At 43.3% G+C, this 22,715-nt stretch overlaps 1 protein-coding gene across 1 annotated transcript; it reads left to right on the plus strand.

Moving 5' to 3' along the window:
* Positions 1-271: 271 nt before the first annotated feature.
* On the plus strand, positions 272-1,633 carry kcnj2a (potassium inwardly rectifying channel subfamily J member 2a; the record flags this gene model as incomplete). The annotated part of the gene is made up of 1 exon (XM_079183162.1): positions 272-1,633. Exon 1 carries the CDS (start codon positions 350-352, stop codon positions 1,631-1,633), a length of 1,284 nt encoding a protein of 427 aa, XP_079039288.1. The 5' UTR covers positions 272-349.
* Positions 1,634-22,715: the final 21,082 nt, after the last annotated feature.

Genomic DNA, 22,715 nt, shown 5'->3' on the forward strand with positions numbered 1-22,715 from the left:
AGTTTCTGACAATGATGTCGATAATTTCCCTGAACGTGACTTTTTAATAGTTCATGTGATTTATCTGGAGCTGGTTTGACTAACAGACGTCTCCCGTCTCTGCTTCCTTGTTGCAGATGAACCCGATGAGGCCCAGTCAGCTGATGACCGCTCCACCCTCCTCTCGTTGCTCTCCATCTTGGGGCCAGTGAGGCTGAGGAGGTTCCCCTTCGGCCCGCCTCGTTTCGTCACCATTTCCTCTCGGACTCGGTCCCCCAGAAGCGTTTCAAAGCTGTTTCTCCAACGCTTTTTCCAGAAACTCAGACTGTTTTCCAAAGCAGAAGCAGCACAGCCCTCCCAGACTGAGGTGATGGGAAGCGTGCGAGCCAGCCACTACAGCATTGTGTCATCAGAGGAGGACGGCATGAAGCTCGCCACAATGGCGGTGCCCAGCGGCTACGGGAACGGCAAGAGCAAGGTGCACACGAGGCACCAGCCGCAGAGCCGGTTCGTAAAGAAAGACGGCCACTGCAACGTGCAGTTCATCAACGTGAGCGAGAAGGGCCAGCGGTACTTGGCCGACATCTTCACCACCTGCGTGGACATCCGCTGGCGGTGGATGTTCATCATCTTCTGCCTCGCCTTCCTCCTGTCGTGGCTGTTCTTCGGCTGCATCTTCTGGCTGGTGGCCATCTTCTACGGGGACTTGAAGAACGAACCCCAGAAGTGTGTCTCCAACGTGAGCAGCTTCACCTCCGCCTTCCTGTTCTCCATCGAGACTCAAACCACCATCGGCTACGGCTACAGATACGTGACGGACGAGTGCCCGGTCGCCGTCTTCATGGTGGTGTTCCAAAGCATAGTGGGCTGCATCATTGACGCCTTCATCATTGGCGCCGTCATGGCAAAGATGGCGAAACCCAAGAAGAGGAACGAGACTTTGGTTTTTAGCCACAACGCCACGGTGGCCATGAGGGACAACAAGCTCTGCCTGATGTGGCGCGTGGGCAACTTAAGGAAGAGCCACTTGGTCGAGGCGCATGTGCGGGCGCAGCTTCTGAAATCCCGGACGACGGCGGAGGGGGAGTACATCCCTCTGGACCAGATGGACATCGATGTGGGCTTCGACAGCGGAATCGACCGCATCTTCCTGGTCTCCCCCATCACCATCGTCCACGAGATCGACGAGGACAGCCCCTTCTACGACATGAGCAAACAGGACCTGGAGACCTCCGAGTTTGAAATCGTGGTGATCCTGGAGGGCATGGTCGAGGCGACCGCCATGACCACTCAGTGCCGCAGCTCCTACGTCTCCGGCGAGATCCTCTGGGGACATCGGTTCGACGCGGTGCTCTTCGAGGAGAAGAACTACTACAAGGTGGACTACTCCCGCTTCCATAAGACATACGAGGTGCCGAGCACCCCGCTGTGCAGCGCCAGAGACCTCGCGGAGAAAAAATACATTCTAACGAACTCCAACTCCTTCTGCTACGAGAACGAGATGGCGCTGGAGAACAAGGAGGACACGGACGAAGGCAACGGGGGCAGCGTTGGGCCCGACGGCACCCAGACGGACAACATCTCGGAGACCGAACACAGCCAGGCCACGGTGCCGCCGGAGCCACGGCCTCTGAGACGAGAGTCCGAAATATGACTGTTCGGAGCTCAGACCTCCCGCGGGGGATTTTTATAAAAAATCACCTCTCTGCTCCGGGTGGCACAACGAGCCGAGCCTTATGGGTAGAGGACAAGCCGAACGGTACTGCTGTGTGTGAGTGTGGGGATGGGGGGGGGGGGGGGGGGGGGGGGGGGGGGGGGCGGCAAAGGTTTAGGACTTTGTATGCAAGAGTCTGTTTGATTGCGTTCAGCACTATGAACCACGTGCAGAGTGCAGGAAGAATTCTCCACGAAGGGTCTGGTGACCACAACATGACGGAGAGGAAAGGAGCTTGTTGAGGACTTTGATAAATTGCAGGCATGTCTCAGTTTGTCTGTCCGGCATGAACAAGACGCTTTCACAAAAAGGTGATTTTTTTTATTTTTATAGTTAGAATATGTCCTCAAGTGCTGCTAGAAAAAAAAACAAGTTCAACTTTGTGCCTTCTCATAGAACCAAAGAGAACACGAAACGGTCGATGTCTGGAACAAAGAAGGTACACGTAGAGTATTTGTTCACGAGCTGGTCTCACAGAAGTCTGAATAAACTGCACCAAAACATTTCTGTATGCAAAGAAGTAGACGACTCTGGCTTCCTCTTGAGTTTTCTGATCTCCTGCTTTGTTATTGATCTGAGAGACTGTTCATTGCTGGTCGGACCGATGGAAACATGCCTGCTCATGTCGAGTATTAACGGCACCAAACTGACAGAAGAATCATTAATTTAAACGGAGACCGGGGTAATAAGAGAATCTGAATGTTCTTAAAAGTGCTGCTATGATGTTGCTTCTTTTTTTTCTTTTTTTTTACGATTGATAGAAAAATACCACAGAGTATTATTATCATAGTTCTGTGTTTCTTAAAAACAACACCTGCTTAGATTTGGTACAGAGAAGTAGAACGTTTAGGTTTGTTTTTCAAGAATGTGTGTACAGTTTTTATTTTTTTTTTATACGTCTTTATCTTGAGCCACTTCATCAAGCCTTCATCTGGAAGAGAGGGGAAGTGAAGATGTACAAATCAGCCCGAGTGGCAAAGGCTCTACTGCAGAGGACGCTAAACAGGAAGCACTGGTTCTGTTGGTTTGCTGAACTAAAACAAAGACTCACCCATGTTTCGCAAGATTTGTAGTCGTCAACTTAAACCACAAAGTTGATTTTTAAACTTACTTTTCAAAAGGTAGAAATATTTTCTTGCAAAAATATGAAATCCAAAAAAACATTTTCAAAGCCAGGTTCCCTCTTCAGCCTTCAGACACGTTTAGTTCCCTGTCGTACTGCCTTTGTTCTACTTGAGGGAGGAAGACTTAGAAAGCCAAATGTACTGTAACCCGGCGTTTGAAGGCGACCGCACAAGAGTTTGCATCAATACAAACGTATATCCTTTATTGTGTGTATGACTGAAGGCCGTACATGTGTAAATACCTCCCTCCCTGTTGCAGTTCTTTTGTATCAGTCTTCCAAATGTACTGCAAAAACCACGGAATGTACAGATTTTTGTATTAATATTAATATTATATTGTTCTTTTTTCAATAAAATGTCTGTGGACAATCTGAATCATGCTGTGTGGCTTTTGATGAGAGGCAGAAACAGTTTAGATTTTAGAATATTTGTGAATCTTACTGTAACACTATCATATATATATGTGTGTGTAACAGTAACTCAGTACATTTACTCAGTTACTTTGCACTTACATGTACTTTTTACTTCACTACATTTAGTCGACATATTTACTTCAAACAATACTTTATATTCAAAATGTAATCAACTTAAAATCGACGTACTGCAGTATTTATAATGTGGTATTGCTATTTTCACTTAAAAACATATATTTATATAAAGGATTATACCAAGTCTTTAATTGAGTAATAAGAGCAAAGCAACACTCTCACAAGCACGACTTGTAGAGATTAGAGCTCGGTTAAAACTGTACTCGTACTTTTATCTCCTCACAGGAAAGAATCTCATAACTGCATTTTCAACGTTTTGACGATAAAACATTTAGAAACGTCTCCGTTCTTCAGACACACCGGAGCAACATCTCCAGCTGCAGGACGGATTAAAAGCTTCTTCTCTTTACAGACATTGTTCTCATCCATCGTCTTTAAAATGTCCATTCAGTCACGAGTGGGAATCAAATCAGACGAAGAAACCCAACGAATACTAACTTTACTCTCCTTATAGCTTAAATGTAGGATATGCTCAGGAAATACATCAGATGAATCATCCGATAACACGAAGCCAAACTGCTGCCGTTGATCCACAAATAAACACAGAGAAGAAGAAGAAGAAGAAGAAGAAGAAGAAGAAGAAGAAGAAGAAGAAGAAGACAGCAGTGTTGCTTGTTGGATGTGTAGTTGCTGTCCATGGTGCTGATCAAACAACGGTCACCGCGTCGCTGGTTTAGTGACTTTGGTTTGAACGAATAACCGACTTCGGCCTCAGACTGTAAAAGAACGACGGATTGGTTTAAAACTAAATGATCATCTTCTGACTTCCTCTGCCCAATGTTGTTCATGGTGACAGTAGTGTGGGGAAGATAATATTATAATATATATCTATATATATGCTACAGCCAATGAGAGCGCAGGACACGTGTCAGGAGGAAACTCAGGGCAGAAGTCGCCTTTTAGACGCCAGGAGTTATATTTCGACCTCTTTATTTACTCAACGGAACTTTCTTCTTATTTTTTACTTTTAAAGCACTTTGTTCAATAATTTTTTTTACAACGTTGTGATGCATCAAATTAATTATTATTCAGTGAATTCTGCATATTGTCTCATGAATTGTGGAAATATTATTATTTCTCCGCCACATGATTTCACACTTTTTTAAAACAGATTTTTACACTTATTTAAAACAGAAAACACAAAATCTGGAGGAACATTTTCATTTAATTTCATTTCATTATGTCCTGACACTTTACCTCCCGCAGCTCAACTCTTCAACGCCACAGAAGGAAACACTGGACGTCAACCAAACGCAATGGAAAATCCCTCGATTCTCCATTAAGGAAGACTGACAGTAATGTCAACTCATGGAGACAGAACTCCCGCTTTGAACGCGATGCCTCTGTGTGTGTGTGTGTGTGTGTGTGTGTGTGTGTGTGTGTGTGTGTGTGTGTGTGTGTGTGTGTGTGTGTGTTCCATTCAGCTGACATAAAGCAGTTACAGTCTCTGATTCATCTCCATCATTTTTGAAACGGGAAGAGAGAGTAAGTGAGTCAGGGTTGTTTCAGCTGCTTATTATTATAATCAGGATCTGCGTTTCATCATATTTCCTCCGTTGGACACAATTTAAATATCACGCTTAATGCTTTGAACCATGACGGAGGATTCAGTGCAGGATTAAATATAAAACACAATAATATATATCCTTTAATAAATAACCTCATTTATTTATTTTCTGGTAAACAGAAGCGTTTTTTGGCACCAGTTTGAAGGACGACGTTGGTGGGAAAGCAAGGAGTTTGTTTCCGGTCTCACCATTTAATATCGCATTTATTTATTGAATTATTAATTTAAAGTTGCGACCAGGAAAGGCACATTGAAGTGACTTCCTGTAGTGGCACATTGTTCGGCGCTGTGCAGCTCTGTAGGTGAACGAGTGTGAGCTTCTATTGTGCAGCTCTGTTTATGAAAACAATAACTCTGTGTATCAGCGGAGTAAACATCCAGAGGTAAACGTTAGGCCTTTATTCCTGTGTAAACCTCCGAGATATCGAGTATCCAAACGTTTTGTTAAGGCTATTTATTTGTGTTTTCTACCACGGCTGACTTTCACAGCTACAGCTGTAAACGTAGAGAAACAACAATGGAGGAGTGAAGATCTCGGAACCTGCAACACAAACACCGTCCGTGCTCCTGAACTATAACCGGAAACCGCCGGCTTTCATCGAGGCTTCTGGGAACCCGGCGTTCAAACGGGCCCAGCTCGGGTCCAGACCTGTGATCCTCGGCGGGTTTTTGTCCTCAGATGAAGCCGAGTCTTCCTGATTCACACGGACCCCCGCTCGGCCAGACTAAACCACCGCCGCAGAGGTCCGTGAACGCAGCATCAAACGAATCGAGAGGCCAGTTTACCCAGTTATCACGTAGTCAGCTCAACGTCAATTTGCGTGTAATAACAACGCCATCCTTGCTTTTTCCTGCCACACATCAGCGTGAATCAGATGTGCTCAGAATAAAAGTAACATTGATACAAAGTGAGAAAGTCCACCTATAACAAACACAGGACTTTCAATCAGGAGACCGGGGTTCGTGTCGTCGAGTCATTTCGAAGTGAGCCTGTTTTCTGTATATGTTACGTTGATTTACTTGTTCATTTGTGTACTTTTTTAAGCCCAACCATGATGTTTTCCTCAACTTAAAGTGGTTTTCTCACCTAAACCTAATAACAGACATTTCACGTTAACGAAGTCGTGTAAAACGACATACGAAAAAATGTGTTTTCAACACACGTGGTATGAACTTAAAACGCCGTGCTAGGAAATTCAATTCATGATGATATTGGTTTGAGAGCACTGCTTCAAACTGTCAATCTCACAGAGATTTCTCTACCTTTACTTACTCCTGTCTGATAAATGACGATACCAAGACTACCTCGTCATTTGCAAGTGCCTTCATAACTACAAGTGTTAATTGTAAAAAGAAATGTTTTGTCTATAACGCACACAATGGGCCCATTTCCTGCTCAAACAAACTGATACAAATGAAACAAACATGCAGCAGATATGTCGGTTATTATGAATTACAGTCGTGTCAACAATGCGACAATATGAAAGGAAGTAATTCCCTGAGCTTACTTTCAACGATACTAATTATAATGATGATAATAAGGAGTAGGTCGCTGGCCTGCGGAGAGACGGTGGAATTTCCCGAGGGGCCGACCATCGAGCGGACCTCGAACGCCTCGCTGCGTCTCACCGGAGCTGCTGTTGACTCTCTGAAGCGACGCCAAACTCCCGATTGTTTTCTCCTGAAACCGTGACCTCTTTTGTATTCCTTTGACATGATCGTCTCATCGTTGGGACTCTTTCGCCGTAGAGGTCTGTGGCAAAATCCAGAATGGACGGATGGGCGCCAATGCCAAAGAATTCTCACAGAGTGTAAAGAGAATGAAGAAGAGCTAAAAATGAAGATCATTTTCTCTAATAATTGATTCGTTGTTTGGTCGATAAAATGGTGAAAAATGTTGAGTTTTGTTTCCCTAAAGTCCAAGAAACGTCCTCAAATGTCTTGTTTTGTCCACCACTCAAAAGATATTCACTTAAATATCAAAGAATTCTGACTTTTCTACTTGAAAAAGTACTCAAACTGATTAAAAAATTATAAAAAAATTGTTGCCAATTAATTTTATATTTAAAGAAGCTCAAAACTTACAGAGGAATTATAATTCCCGTATATAATGTAGTATCATAACATCGTAACAGAATTGAATGGCCCTAATGTCACCGATATCAGATCCAGCTAATTGAGTCATAACCTCTGTATGACGTTGAACTATTGAACAAAAACATTTTAATTTATCTTCAGGTTGTTCTTAAAAAGTGAATCAGCATAATTACTTTAAAGTAACTGTGGTGATCTTTGATAAAAAGCTGCTCTGGGATCAGCTAACCAAACAAACGCTTCTTAATATAACCTGAATGTCTCAGAGAGACCTCAGGTCAGAGGCCGAGCCCCGGAGGTGGTCTCTGTTGTGGTTACTGTTACAGGATTAGACTCTTGTATTCTAACCTTGACCTTCCCGGTGGTGGTGGTGATGGTGTCCGAGGTTAACGGGGTCGAGGTTGTCCTCTTTTGGCTCCCAGCGTTCAGCGGCACAGATTAGCCTGTCGACAGACGAGAGGGAATTTAAAGAAACATGTTGGGACGCAAAGCTGACGCTCGACTGGGATTTGTGTTACGAGCCCCGTGAGACTGAACCCGTCTCTGAACGGTACCGCGTGTGTGAGAGCTTTCGGTCATTAAAGAAGTGAAAACACATCCTCAAAGCTCAAATCAGGCTCGACGTCTACGTGCAACTTGTGCGATGTCCTGAAGTAACACAATAAACGCAGCTCTAGAGGGCTTTACGTTACTTTTTGAGACGCTTTTGCGTCTCATTAAATGAACTAAACGTGTTCACAGCGACCCGTCTGCTTCACCTGGTGAAGAATGCAGCACCGGGGACTCTGTGGACTCACAATAAAAGGTTTCCGAGTCAAAAGCGCCGAGTTTGTTCAACAGATTCCAGTTGTGATCCTCCTATTATCCGCCCATCAAAACGGCCACCAGAATGTCAGGTTGGCAAAAAAAAAAAAAAAAAAGCCAAAGAATGTGAGCGATGTGAGCGGCGATGTGATGTCGCTGCGTGACAGCGAGGCCGCTTTGGTCTTTTGTGGCGGACCACAACGCTCACGTTACGGGTTAATACACCTCGAACAGAGGAATCTCTGCTGCCTCATCTCACACACACACACACACACACTGTAACGGCCAATTAGGAAGAGTTCCCATCACCATCATCATTAAGAGACCGAATCGCTCTGTTAATTCGATCCGGCCTCACTCGGTCTTTTTATAGATCGTGACACGTTGGACAAATCGTATCAGAGAGCAAACCTTCCCTCTGAGGTCTGCAGAGCAGCATGAACACACACTGCGACTTCATGTGGAGTCACAAACAAAAACATTTGTGTGTATCGACGCTCTCCCTCAGCACAAAGTGCTGTTTTAGCCACGCTAACGCAGAGGCTCCGATAATGTCCGTTCGTCCTCCACTTTAGGCACAAATATCAACAACTATTGGATGGATTGTCATGCAATTGTGTACAGACAATCATATTATGATTTTATTTCCTCAACATCATAAGTTTGCAACCAAATACCTGAAAAACTAACAACATTCCCATCAGCCTCAGCTGCACTTCGTGTTTAGTGCTAATTAGCAATAATTAGCATGCTACCACCTAAAAACTAAGATGGCAAACTTGCCTGCCTTGTCATTGTGAACATATTAGCATGCTGCAGTTAGCATTTAGCTAAAAGCGCAGCCGCACAGAGCTGCAGACTTTCATAAGAATCTATGAACTGTTGTTTCTCCATTTGTTCCCTGCGGACGTCCAACATGTTCGACGAGGAGTCAGATGACGAGTCAGTCACACGCCAGGCGGCCATATTGTTTGACCGACATCGTGGGGTTTCACACTTTAACACCAGCTTCTTCTCCACACGGACGAGTCAGCGATTCAGGTTTCAGTTACAAGCAGGATTACTGTGATTACTGCGGTATCCTCACAGCATCTACCGACTGTTTGCTGGAGGTTCATCATGTGATATGTGACTCTGCCTCTGCAGGGAGGTCTATCACACACACATAGTGTTTTCATTCAGTGGCAGGAAGTGAAGGCTTTCTCTTTTTCTTCCTGGAGCAAAACTAACCTCACCAGGTCACTGCTGCAGGTCACAACAGGAAGAAGAACATTTGAAGATTGATTTGTGCAGAGTCGTGTTTATTGGATTAGTCGATTGACAGAACGACTGATCACTGATAAATTGGTCTTTTATTTAGTAAAATGCAGAAAACTTTGCTGCATTTGTCGGATTTATATCTCTGTAAACTTTAATCTCTTTGGGTTTTCAACTGTTGGTCTGACAAAACAACATTTTTTAAATGAGTCAAACAAATAGCTGATAAACTGATGAAATCATTAGCTGCAGCCTGAAGTCAGAACCTCGTACATGGAGCGGATGATAAACCTCCGAGAGGTTAATTAAATACAAGCTTTTACTGTAACAAGCGCTTCATGTATGACGCGTTCGGAGGACAATCTCCCCAACAAAAGTCCACAATTAGCATTGAAAACTGTAACTCCAGAGCGCCGTGCCGTTCGTTTTCATTTTGTCAGGAGGGCTCGTGGTTTTGTCAGCGCGGTGATTTTAATCGCACACAGGATGCAAGATATACAAAGACATTGTCAACGATTAAATGGACACCACAGAAGCTCGGGATAAGGCTGGATTGCTGTGTGTGCCAGATATGTACAGACAACCACAGAGGGATTAACTATTCAGAGTGTGTGATGGGGGGGGGGGGGGGGGGTATTCACTGGTCAGCGTGGTAACTGCTGAGGAGAGAAAACAACAGCTGTGGACAGGATGGGATTGTTTCTTTCTACTGGCAGAAGTCTGGCAAGCGCTTCACTTCTCTCACCTTTTCTGAGAGCAGCCGCGTCCGGGACACATTACTCCAGCTGACCTCGAGAACCGGGACAAACTATCCAATCAAAGAGCTGAAATAAGGGCTTTTATTAAAAAAAGATGCCGTCGTGTTTCGTGCGGGATCATTATGTAACACCGCAGGTATCGGTCGCAACACGATGGAGGTGAAGGAAATGTAATTTGTGTTGCTCGGAGGACTGGAAAATTATAAGAGCAAAAGTCAACACAGACGCATCTGTTCAGAAAGTGTTCCTGGTCTTATTATTATTAACAGAATAACTGTGAGATCCAGAGTGAAGGCCTGGAAGTGGATGTAGCCATCGTGACATCACCCGTTTCTAGACTGCAGCCTCCAGTTCGTCATTTTGGCCGTCGCCATCTTCCTTTTTTGGCAACCAGTGAACAGGAAGTGACCACATCTAGACTGAGGAGGAGTGACGTAGAGACGGCGTATACGTCTCTGGTAGAGACCTGTCAATCACCGTGTAGCCCCGCCCCTAAAGCATCCCCTGCTTTATGGTCTGTTTGACTCTAAATGGACCATCATTTACTAAATGAACATCATGCTGTATTGAAGAAGACTTGAAACTAGAGATTGAGACCGTAACAGATTTTGCAGCTTAGAACTATAGTTTGCTAACAGCTAGCAAGCCCCCTAGCCTGGCAAGATATTCCGGCTAGCTAGCAACCACAAAGACGAGCAAACTAGCCACACAAGTCGTCTGAGGGCCGTCTCATGATCGACTTCTGCTTTGTGCCACTTTTGTGTGCGACCAGGCACCAACTGGGACTTTGTTAAATGGAAAGAAGTCTCTATTGAGTTTTTAAAAATTTTAAATTTCAAAAGTTTTTAAAAATTTTCAGTGATTTTAAACGAAAAAGAGTTCTATTCATCTCCAGTGTGAACATCTTGACACTGAAACAGTCCGCCTCGATAACCGCTGGGGTTCAGAGAGAAAATGAGTCTTGTTGTAATGTTGGATGAACCGACTCGTTGAGCCGGGACTCGTCCTCTTAAGGGCCTCAAACTGAAAGAATGGTCGCATTGTTTAAAACATCCACAACAGGAAGTAAAAGCACAAAATGTGTCAGTCACATTTTGTGAAGTCCTCAGAAAGGGATCCCAGCCAGCAGCACACGCATCACTGTATCAGCAGAGGAGAACATCATGCATCCTCTGCATCTCTGCACACCCACACACAACACACACACACACACACACACACACACACACACTGCCCAGCTGTTGCTATGGACACACAGCCTGAAGTGGGAGGACGCTAACAACCAACCACGTCAGCTCTGGGTCCACACTCCCCTGAGAGGAGGACCAGGTAGCATACGAGTACACGAGTTAAAAAAAGGGAACATAATGAAATAACGAATCTGTTCGTGGTCTCGGTTCATGCAAAGTGTGTCTGAGATGAAGCTCCCAGGAGACGGTGTGGGGAAAAAAGATTTGGCTTTATAGATGCTGTGACTGAAAGGGCTGCAAACAACAGATTTCTATTGATAAACCTCATTAGTGTTGCACCAGGGTTTAGATTTGATGATTTTCTGATCTCTCTTTGATTAACTTCTCTCCAAAAAAACACCAAATACTTTTACTTTTTGTCGCTTTACTTCCAGAACCTACTGATTTGTTTTTTGCTTTTTAAATTGAGTTCATTCTTTGCCTCGTATGACGCACGTTTTCAAACTGCTGCTGATCTATACCGGGAGCGTTGGAGGGCTCTTGGTGGGATGGAGTGGCGTACTGGTCTTGAGCTGAAGGAGCAGACACTCTCTTCAGTTAAGAGGCTTAATTTAGTCCAGAGTGACCAACAAAGAGCCTTCGTTTACACCATCACAGGAGAAAATCCTCCTTAAAAGCCGTAATGGCTGTGTCGCTGCACGACGTCCCGATCACCGTGGTAATTACAAACACACTACAATGAATAACTAGTCAGGATCCTTTTTGAAACAGGAAGTAATAAAGGGGTGACGTCCACAATGTGCATCATGTATTTGGTAATTATACCAAATGAGACATTTAACATCCATCTCTTAAAGTTACTGATCACCACATCTCGTCCCTTTAAACAGAGCTGTACAGCTTTAAACAAATCATTCAAGTGGAACATTTTAAATACCTTGAAGATAAAATATTAGGGCTAAAACATGACATAAAGACAGACATGAAAATATGAAAATGCATCTATGATTGTTAAAATAAAAACGTTCTCTTGTGGGCCTGAGCCGCCGCGCTGAATGCACCGCACGACGGGAGTCACACAAACACTTTAACTACGAATGAAACGTAACGTTGGTCAAGCTAAAAACAAATGTGGACAAACGACGTAACGATCAGCTGTGAGCTCTAATGCGGCGCAGAGAGTAGAAACGCCTTTGTGCCATCTGTGGAGCTTCGCGCTATGGTGCCAAGTACGAGTATTTAAGCTTAAAAGATGAGCCAGTTGTATCTGTTGTCTTCTGGAACATAGCTAACTTAGCTAGCTAGCTAGCAAGCCAAGGCAACGGCCCTGCTGGTGTTGGTGACGTACATTGTGCGTGTAATTCATGACATAATTCAAACGGGATCAAACAATATATATTTATCTCTCTTTCATTGAATACTGTACATATTTCTAAGGTCCCATGGTGGCCTCTCTGTTATGGTTTTTCGTGTGATACTAAGGTAACATTTGAACGTCATTTACAGAATATACAGAAATGTTTGCAGGTATAAAACAGTAAAGATAACAGTAAAGATACTGTCGGACAACAGGTCGCACCAACATGTTAGTTGAAAAGCTTGAAGCTGACTAAAGCAGAGGAAAAGGAGAAGCTGCTGAACACGTTATCACCCAGTTGGCTTCACACTGTCCTGCTGGTTGTATGATAAACGTATTTTGGGGATAATTGAGGCATATTTGCACCTATTTCAGGACGTAAGTGCTGAACAGACTACGAGGCGTCTTTGCAGCACAACAGGAATAGAGCCTTTTGTCTATTTGAACATGCGTGTCCCACAGCCTGCTGTTAAGTGAAATAACCATCGAGTGTTTTGGGGACAGCGACCTTTTATTCTCAGAAAACATAAAATCCAGCTGGATCACACGGGCTGAGCACACATGATGGAGGGGGAAGACAAAAAGAAAAACCTGCTGCTGGACGTCCACGTAGACGTCCACTAAAGAGTTCACAATAACAGGCCACGGGTGATTAACGCTGACAAGCTTTGGCTTTTTATGGATGCTAATGATGCTATGTGTGTGTGTGTGTGTGTGTGTAAATGTGTGTGTGTGTTTGTAAGTGTGTGTGTGTGTTTGATGCCCCTGCTGTCGCTCCATAGCAACCAGGGGCGTCGGGTAAACACATCTCAGACTTTGTCGAGAGCGATGTTGAGATCATTTACCGACCGTTAGATTTTAACCACATTATCTCTTGATTAAAATGTACCGTGTCATCAACAGGTCTGTGTTGTTTCTAGCAGAAGCACCTGTTAAAAGGATTATTACGAGGTGCAAACTGTGCGTTTATGGTTTGAATCAGTGAGGATTCTTGATTTTAAAAGGTCTAAAGGATTACGTCGTGGTCCCTGAAGCCACATGCAGGTCTTCTCCAGCGTGAGGAACGAGGGAATCCTTTGAAGACCTCTGGGCCTGTAGTGTCGGAGGACCGTCCATGTCCCGGGGGTGTGAGCGGGTAGTAAACACCGCTGGCTCATCAGGTTGAAACATATTCACTGTATGGACGATGTGACCGTTGTATTCCCTCTGTATGCCTCAGTGTACTGTAGATCAAGAATGTCATAACAAAAAGGTCTCCCGGCTCCTCGGTGGATCCCCATGAGACCAAAAAGCTCAGCACAAACCAGAAAAACATGTTTGAATAAAAACGTTGCTGTTCGTAGACCTTTAGCCGACGTTCTGCACACAAGAGCTGACGTTATCTACATGAAAAGGCCATTTTAGGAAACAACAGGCTCAGCTCACAGTTCAAGGCCTTTAATCACGTTCTCTGAGTGAATTCTAGTTCCCTCTGGTCAACAGTTACAATGCACATGTCGAGGGCTTTTATTGTGAAAGGGAAAGAGTGGATCTGGTCTTTGTCAATGTTGATAGAAGTGATAAAGTTATTTTCCGATAATAGACTTTACTTGGACGATATTATACAAAGTCTGTTTGGTGACCCATCTAAGCTATTTCTATTTGTATACTTGTATCCCTCTGAGAGAACGAGAAACCTCACAAATAGTAGTTTTACTAGAGATAAACAGACCATTTGTGTAAAATAACAGCAGCTTGGTTTTCCTCATATCCTACTTTTTTTGAGTTACCAGGTGAAATTTCATCGAATCGCCACCCAACGGACTAATATTAGAATAGTCTGATATTCGGGTCTCTTTAAAATGTGTAATTCAATCTGAAGACGATCAATATGAGTCCAGGTGATGCGATTAGAGGAGGAAGGATTGATGTCTTCAGGTATTAGGAGACGCCTGAGATGCTTCCTGAGATAAGGAGGAGAGGAAGAGAAGCTTCTCTCATTCAATCATCAACACAACTATCATTTTCTATCCAACATGTAACTCTGAACCGTTTCATAGTTGGTGCTCATTTCATGATATTTTCTACAATTTGCTTGCTGCTGCCCGGGAGCTGACCACTTCATTGTAAACCTTGAGCCAAACATTTACTTTCTATTCTTATTCCTAACAGATTTCACTGAAAGTGGGTTTTTTCTGATAAATGACAAATATGTTTATGGAAATACATTTCCTCTAAACACTCTTAGCACACAGATATTTAGGAGAGCTCTGTCGTTGTTCCTTTGATGTCGGGGCAGCTATTCTATCATGTTGATGGAAATTAACCAGCAGCTCCTCCTTCGGCCCGTCAGTCTCTTGTGCAGTCCGACGTGGGCTGGCTGTAGTTTTCCACTGGGAAACTTCAAAACCACAAGTGCTCAGCTTAAGTTGAGGACCTTTAACCCTCTGAGGAATCTATTTGAACCCGTCTAGAAGCACATGAGAGACTGTAGACTACACATCCCGACACTCTAAAAGGTATCACAGCAACATTTTGGGCGGGAAAATAGTAAAAGGTTAAGACGTACCTCTTTTAAAGTTCAAATGTCTCCTACTGACCCCCAAGTACATATTTGACCTGCAGTATTCTTTCCTTAATTTTAAAGATGTTTGGTGATAGAAAACGTTAATAATTATAAAATATAATAATACACATGATTTGGTGGCATTTTTTTCAATGTTGCATAAATGTAACATCGGGTTTCAAGGGCGTCACTTGATTACGCAAAAGGCCCCAAAACCGAGTCAGAAGTAAATTAATCGATAAGTAAGAAGTGCTAATGCTAGTTAAAGATATGCTAACGTACTCTGCTAATGTTAGCTCCACAGGTTTTGAAAGAGAAACGTAACGTGCTACAAACTTATATCTTCTTTCAACTTCTCCGGGTAACGAGTAACGTTTACGACGCTACGCTGTGATTGGCCGGTCTGGCCTAGAATCTGTTAACGCCAACGGAAGAAGAAGTGAACGTGAACACAGATTAGGACCGATTCATTCCCTCCATAGTCACCAAAGAAACTATCGGACATATTGTTCGACAGCCACACATTTCCCAAACATTCTGACACTAAAATAAAAAATGTCAAACTCACAAATGATGAGAAAATGAACTTTGTTCGAGACCTTTCTTAGTCTCAGCAACACACTCTCGTGTGATCTGCTAACTAATTTTCGTAATATACGACTGTTAGCTGTGTAAATATAGTAACAGCAAAAGAAAATATTTGTTATCTTCTTTATATTGTGCTGTATCAAACCTTTTCAAATTAACTTTTGTTGCACTCTTAATTAGTTAATCATCAATGCCTCATAATGTATGGACCGAATAAAAAAGAAAAATCTACATCCATAAAATCAAACTTAGGTTTCAGACACTGGTGCAAAATATCTCTAACCTTTCTAAAAACAGCGTGAGCTCAGCAGAACGTCATGTGCTCCATGAAGAGTGTTGAGGAACGAGGAACCCCGCGAGGAGTTACGGTTTCTGTTTGGCAGGAGTTCTGTGGGTCGTTTTAAATGTAGCCGAGTCAATAATGACTTTAATGAAACATAGCGGAGAAGATAGAATAACATAAATTGTGTCTTATCGTTTGTCATAATAAGAATATGAATGGAAGAACTCATGTTCTCTTCTTCTACCTGCAGTCTCAGTGGTTTGACATTCAGCTCCGTCCCCACAAACCTCCTGAAGCGTCTACATGTGATCAGCAGCCTGACTTCCCTTTACTTCTTTTTGTTTTTGGTTGATGGGCAACCTTATCCGACAGCTTCTTCTGTGGCTTCTATTCATGCGACATGTGATAGTTACTCAGCGAGGTTCAGTCAGAGTGAAACTGCAAGCTGGCACAACACTGGAAAAGCAGCTTTAGGAAACTTAACTCAAGTAAAACTAAAGATTTAATTCCACACGTAATCTCTTCACAATCTTTATCTTGGGCCCATCATCACCCGACAAAGCTGCTGTGTCAGCAGATACAGGGTGATGGTTCGGAGCAGAAGGTTGTGACTTTACGCCGGTTTTATAACTTGATCAGGACAGCCGACCTTTGACCTTGCAATGCTTCACTTGTGTCGACCTCCCATGCTGAGGCCTGTGATGTTCTGTGTGATCGTGGGAGTCCTGAACTGAATCATTGTCTGCGTCCATCCGGATGTTTCTCAGTTTGCCGCTTTTGATCTTGAGGACAAACACAAACTGTTACCTCCTCGCAAAGAGGAGCCAGATGAACGGAGGAACTTAAAGTTAGTGTGAGGAACTTTGACCTGGTTCTGAACCAGGCTCAGTGTAGTCCTGATCCTCTATCAGACCTCCATCAGTAAAGAGACCATCAGAGAGAAGATGGTCTGTTTCTATAGAGTTATTCTTGATGCTCGTCATCGGAGCCACCGAGTCGGATTCTGGTGAAACCAGATGAACTCATGCAGGTTCACCAGAACCTCCTTCAGCTCAGACTCCAGCAGAGACCGGTCCACCGTGGACAGACCCAGATCCTCCAGCAGAGACCGGTCCACCGTGGACGGACCCAGATCCTCCAGCAGAGACCGGATTCGGCTTCACCTGCAGCCTTGGACCTGCAGTCGGAGTTCCGGAGGGAGGAGGAGCGCTCAGCAGGGTCTCCTCCTCCTCCAGGAGCAGAGCTTCTCCTCTCTGGGAGCCAACACCGACACCACGCTGCTGGAGAACCAGGACGTATTGCTGGACCCGGTGGAGGGAAGGGAGGCAACGGGAGAACCAGGACTGAGAGGGGCAGACTGTCAGACCTGCTGCAGTAACATGAGAGGTTTTCTAAAGAGACTCTGGTGCTTTGAAACATGTCTGTCCAGAACACCAGTGTTCGGGCTTCCAATCATTACCTTCCATCATTACACTCTTGTACGGAGAGAGTTTCGTTGAACGTACTCTGGGGCCTCGTAGATTCGTCCAGTTCGGACATTCTTGTCTGGCGACAGGGTTGCAAAAGTAAAAAGTGACACATTTCTTGGTAACTAATATTGGAACCAATATAAAGTATAATATTTAAATGCTCAGAAATTCTTAGTTTTTTAAACAACCATTTCTTTTATAATGAAGATGAGCTGGAATTGTTGCCTTCATCCAAAAGGATAAAATAAGACAAACTATTGATCAAAGGCAACAACAGGAGAATAAATAAACAATAGAATACAAATATAAACATATATGAACAATAGAGTAATAATTATGAAGTTTAAAAGAAGTCATACTAACACCAGCATCTAGTAGAGCTGTTCCTGTCTGGGGCTCAACTTGTAAAGTGATTTATACTCTAGCTCTAGTATATATATAGTATATACTCTACTCTTTATACTATATTTTTCTACAGGATGTTCAGCCATAAGCTCACTTGTGTTCACCGGTTGTAAATAAATCTCTGTTGCTACCATAACTTTCTGCTCGGTCATAGTAACAGCAGCATGACTGCAGCTTCACTAACCTTCACATAAAAAAAGGAAAAAAGCGCTTCTATTAAGAGCGGCTGCAAACGCTGCTGTCAGAGGCCGTTTGATGGAGTTTCAGGTTGCAGAGCAGTTGTTCTGCAGCAGCGACCCGAAACACTCCCAGCTCCTCTGGAATCTCTGGACGACACTGGAAACGGGTCAGCGGAGTCTAAAAACGGAACTACGGCCCTCCGACAGTTATTGTCTACCGTCCGTCACACCCTTTTTCCACACACACACACACACACACACACACACACACACACACACACACACACACACACACACACACACACACACACACACACACACACACACACACACACACACACACAGAGTTACCGAGGTCATGGTGGTGCGGAGGAGATGTGGGAAATCCCAGAGGTGATGAGGAGCAGTTGGTGCTTAAATGTTTGTCAGCTCTTAAAACTGAAGAAGATTTACGATCCTTTCTGTTTCTGTTCCTCTGGTTCTCATCAGGATATCGGGCATTTAGTGAACTGTGGGAGACTATTTAAATTTATTGTTTTAATCCTGCTTTTGTTCAGTCTTTGCTTTTGTTGATTCAATTTATCTTTCATTCGTAAAACACTTTTAACTGCTATATAACGTTTTATTGTTGTTATTGATCATCACTAATCATTTTCTCTGTTGTAAAACAGCATTAACTCTCCTAACACGCGTTCAAACGCAAAACCCATTCTCACTGAAAATGAGTGGTTGGTGACCTTTAAAACAGCAGCTGAGAAAAAAACCTTAAGGTCTATTTAATATCTTTATCTTTAGTCTCATATCACATGAAAATGTGACGGATTTACAGCCGACCGTCCTCCGTCTGCTGAAGAAGATCATGTGATACGACCAACAGCTCCACCACAGCTACTAAAGGTATTCATACTTTTTTGAGAGCCTTTGACCCTTTTACTTGATAAAGGACTTCAATGATGAATACATGACGTCATTCTACTCTATTAATGGACTAATTGTTTCAGCCCTGCACTAAACTGCATGTGTGTTAAATGTTAATGATTACTTCTTAATTCATTGTAAATATTATCAAAAAAGAAAAAAAGAAATACACATTACAATTCTTAGAGCTCAAGTTAACTTAAATAGTTTGTTTGATTTGATATCTCAATGCAACCTCTAAGCGTTAGCTGTTAGCTCTGTTATTTAGCCTCGTAGGACTGTGCTGCCCACCAGCTGCAGCTAACAGCTAACGCTAACTGCATCATCAGCGTCTGCATCAAATCCAGCACCCGTCCAGCCCCGTTTGGCTACAAGTTCATGTTTTAGTTTGGTCGCTCTCACCTTCTATGAGCCATTCGGGGGCCTTGACTATTTCCACTTCGGACAGCTGTGATCTAAATATACGGAGCGACTTCCTAACTTCAGGAAAAGAAAAAAAAAAAAAGATAGAAGGAAGTGCCGGATTCTCCTACAGGTTTCCTGCGATAGCGTCGCTCAGAGACTAAAGAAAAACACAAAGTAAAAACAGTGGCAACATGCAGACTGCTGAGGTCAAACGTATACGTCTCTGGCAGAGACCTGTCAATCACTGTGTAGCCCCGCCCTAAAGCATCCCCTGCTTTATGGTCTGTTTGACTCTAAATGGACCATCATTTACTAAATGAACATCATGCTGTATTGAAGAAGACTTGAAACTAGAGATTGAGACCATAAACTCATGTTTACAATGTTTACTGAGGTAATAAATCAAGAGAGAAGTAGAGTCATTTTCTCATAGACTTCTATACAACCAGAGGAGTCGCCCCCTGGTGGACACTAGAGAGAATGCAGCTTTAACACATGAAGCTTCGGCTTTAACTCGGCAGAACCAGAGGTTGCCGCCTGTTTCCAATATCAACGCTACCAGACTTTTTAACATGCAAGATAAAAGATTTAGTATGTCCCAAAACATGGCATGTCAAATGCAGTTTACCAAACGTACCAGAATGTTTTACTACACCAGTTTTGCAGTATGAATCCAGCATGCTTTTCTTGCTTTTAATGACCCACAATCCTTTGCACAGCAGATATATACAAGTCGCCATGTTATGAGGAAGTAGTAAGTCCTAATGAATACTGCATGCAACAGTACGTACTTTGAAAGAGCAGCTGCAGTAACAATAAAGAAGAAGTAGTTTGTGATTTGGAACGCAGCTTTACTATCACAAATCTTTAAGAATGGCCGACATGTGCACATGGTGCAGTCACGACCACCGTTAAACAAACTGAGCCTTTCAGTGAACTTTCCCTCCATCGCTCAGGTCAAAGTTGTCCGCTCCGCACTCGGGGTCCACCTTTCTCCACAGATTGAGATGAATTGTGTGAAAGAGGTGCTCTGGGTCGCTCCTTGGACACCCTTGAGAGGTGTCGCTGTGCGGCCTGTGACGCTCTCTCTCCGACAGCGAGGAACAATAGGTGGAACCAGCTGCTGCGGGAGAGTCGGAGCGACTCAGTGGAGGAGCTGTTTACAGGCAGCCGGACGTCGGCCCACGTCAGCTCATATCGTAGTGTGGAGCAGTGGACCTGTGTGTGTGTGAGTGTGAGTGTGAGTGTGAGTGTGTGTGTGTGTGTGTGTGTGTGTTCGTTCTGAGGGATAAGGTCAGCCTTCATCACAAGGTCTCCACATGACACTCTGAGTACAATGAAGTTTATCTACAGCGTCCGTTTGATGGATAGGAGAGAAATGTGCCAGTTGCAGATTTCTGCATCTGCAACAAGTGCACCGAGTTGTTCTGAACTCAGGTGGTTTTTGTAGCTTTGTCTCCTGTCGACGAGGAAAAAGAACCATTTTACACCTTAGAGTCTCTTTAGTCTTTATTCTTATGAAAGGGTGGAATGTGCAGAGAATAAGTAACCTTTAAAAATAAATAATTCTATTCTAAATACAATTTCTTTGTCAAAGTCATTATGAAATTCAGTTTCAATCAGTTACAGTTAATGTGGAATAAATCAAGTAATCCAGCAGAAAATGTAAACTTAAAATGATCAAAATTGACTTTTAAAGACTGAAGTAAAACTTTATTTATTAATAATCAGTCTGTTCTTTCATTAATAATTAAAAGTTTGGAAAATCAATACATTTTATGACAAAAAACTAATTCAATTAGTTCTAAGAAGATGTTGCAAAATTAGTTTTTCCATATGTAATAATTGTACACAGATGTATGTAAATTTCTGTACTTTACAGTATTATTGAGATATAAATGTACTTTAACGCCGTTATACTCATATTATCTCTCCACTGACTTTATTCTTTGCATAAATTATTTCTCTGAGTGACAAATTATTTCTGTTGTAAAAGAATTTGACCCTGACTAACATCATGAGTTCATTAATCTTTAAATGTTACGGTAAAGCAGCTCAGGGAGGCGCTGCTCTCTTCAGCTCGTCCTCTGGTCATTTTTCTTACAGAGAGAAGTTAAACAGTTAAACTCTTTTGAAACTCGCTCGATGTCGATTTGGACAAAGTTGCGACAGCAGAAGTGCAAATTCTCTGCAGCTTCCAGGAAACCGGACGCGTCTCTTCAGCACCCTGCGGCCCCGTTGACTCCCAGCATTCATAGCGGTCCTCCCGACCTCTGCTCCTGTGTGTTTGTGTACAGTTTGAGGACGGCCAGCTGTCCCCCGTCTGACAGGTAAATATTGAGTTTCACCTTCCACTTGAAGGGTGGATACAAAAATAGTTTGTATTTTGAAACGTTCCTGTCGTGAGCTCTGAGTAAACAACAACTACAACGCGTGCTGCAGATGCTCCGGCTTGGGTTACTCTGTTGGGTGTCTCCCACCTCACCCATTGGAGGACCGGTGCCCGTTAAAAGTCTCAGATGGGAATAAAGAAATATGTTCCACGTCTGTATTAACTCGTACACTCATGGGGAATCAGCAGGGATCATATTTAGTTTTCCACCGCTCACTCATTGGTGATTATTGGGGGGGGGGGGGTGATTATGACCATGAGCTTAAGTTAAGCTCTATACAAAGAACGCTGGGTCAGCGCTGCGTCACTGAAACCAGGGAGATCCTCGCTGTGGAGACGAAGAATTCTAAAATAAAATATCAGAGCCTTTATTTTTGACTTTCATAGATTTACTGTAAAATGCAGGAAGCACCTTGAAGTCACTGCTTCATGTCTTAAAGCGGAGCTCAACTCACCGGTTTTGGAAGACAGACGTGGATAAACTTCACTTGAACATTTCTTAAAACGTCCACAAAATGACCTAAAAGGATCGTGTTGGAAGCGTGATTCAGGCTCCGCACCAATGGATCCACATTCACACCCACAACTAATCAGTTCCTCTTCACTCACTCTGGCCTTCCTCTAAACTTTCTCTGGAATCTGACTCACAACAAGCAGCCTCTTCAGCAGAAGTCATGAGACGATCGATACGTTCTCTGCATTAACTGGAAGTCTGTCAGATGATTGACCTCCGGTTCTGAAGAGTGAAGTCAAAGCTTCATGCGTTAAAGCTGCATACATACATCTTCAATTTACAACGATTTAAATCAGCAAATCTTCACATTTGAGAAGCTAATGTTCTGCATGTTTGCTTCATAAATAATATCCATTAATCAGTTATAAAAATCGTTACAGATACATTTTTCCCTTTTCAATCAATTGATTAGATAATAACTAGCTAAATGCTCATACGGCAGTTACGACTGTTAGCGCCGTCCACCCACCGCGTTTTCCTCAGGCTAAAACAGTTAGCTCTGTTAGCACAGTTAGCTCCGTTAGCACCGTTAGCAGCTAACCGCCGGCTCAGACCTCTCTGCATTGAGCCGGCTGTATGGGTTGTAGCTGTTGCAGTAGGAGGCCAATCACATGTTTGCATTTAA

This window comes from Pholis gunnellus (assembly GCF_910591455.1).
Source record: "Pholis gunnellus genome assembly, chromosome: 21".
Taxonomy (NCBI): Eukaryota; Metazoa; Chordata; class Actinopteri; order Perciformes; family Pholidae; genus Pholis; species Pholis gunnellus.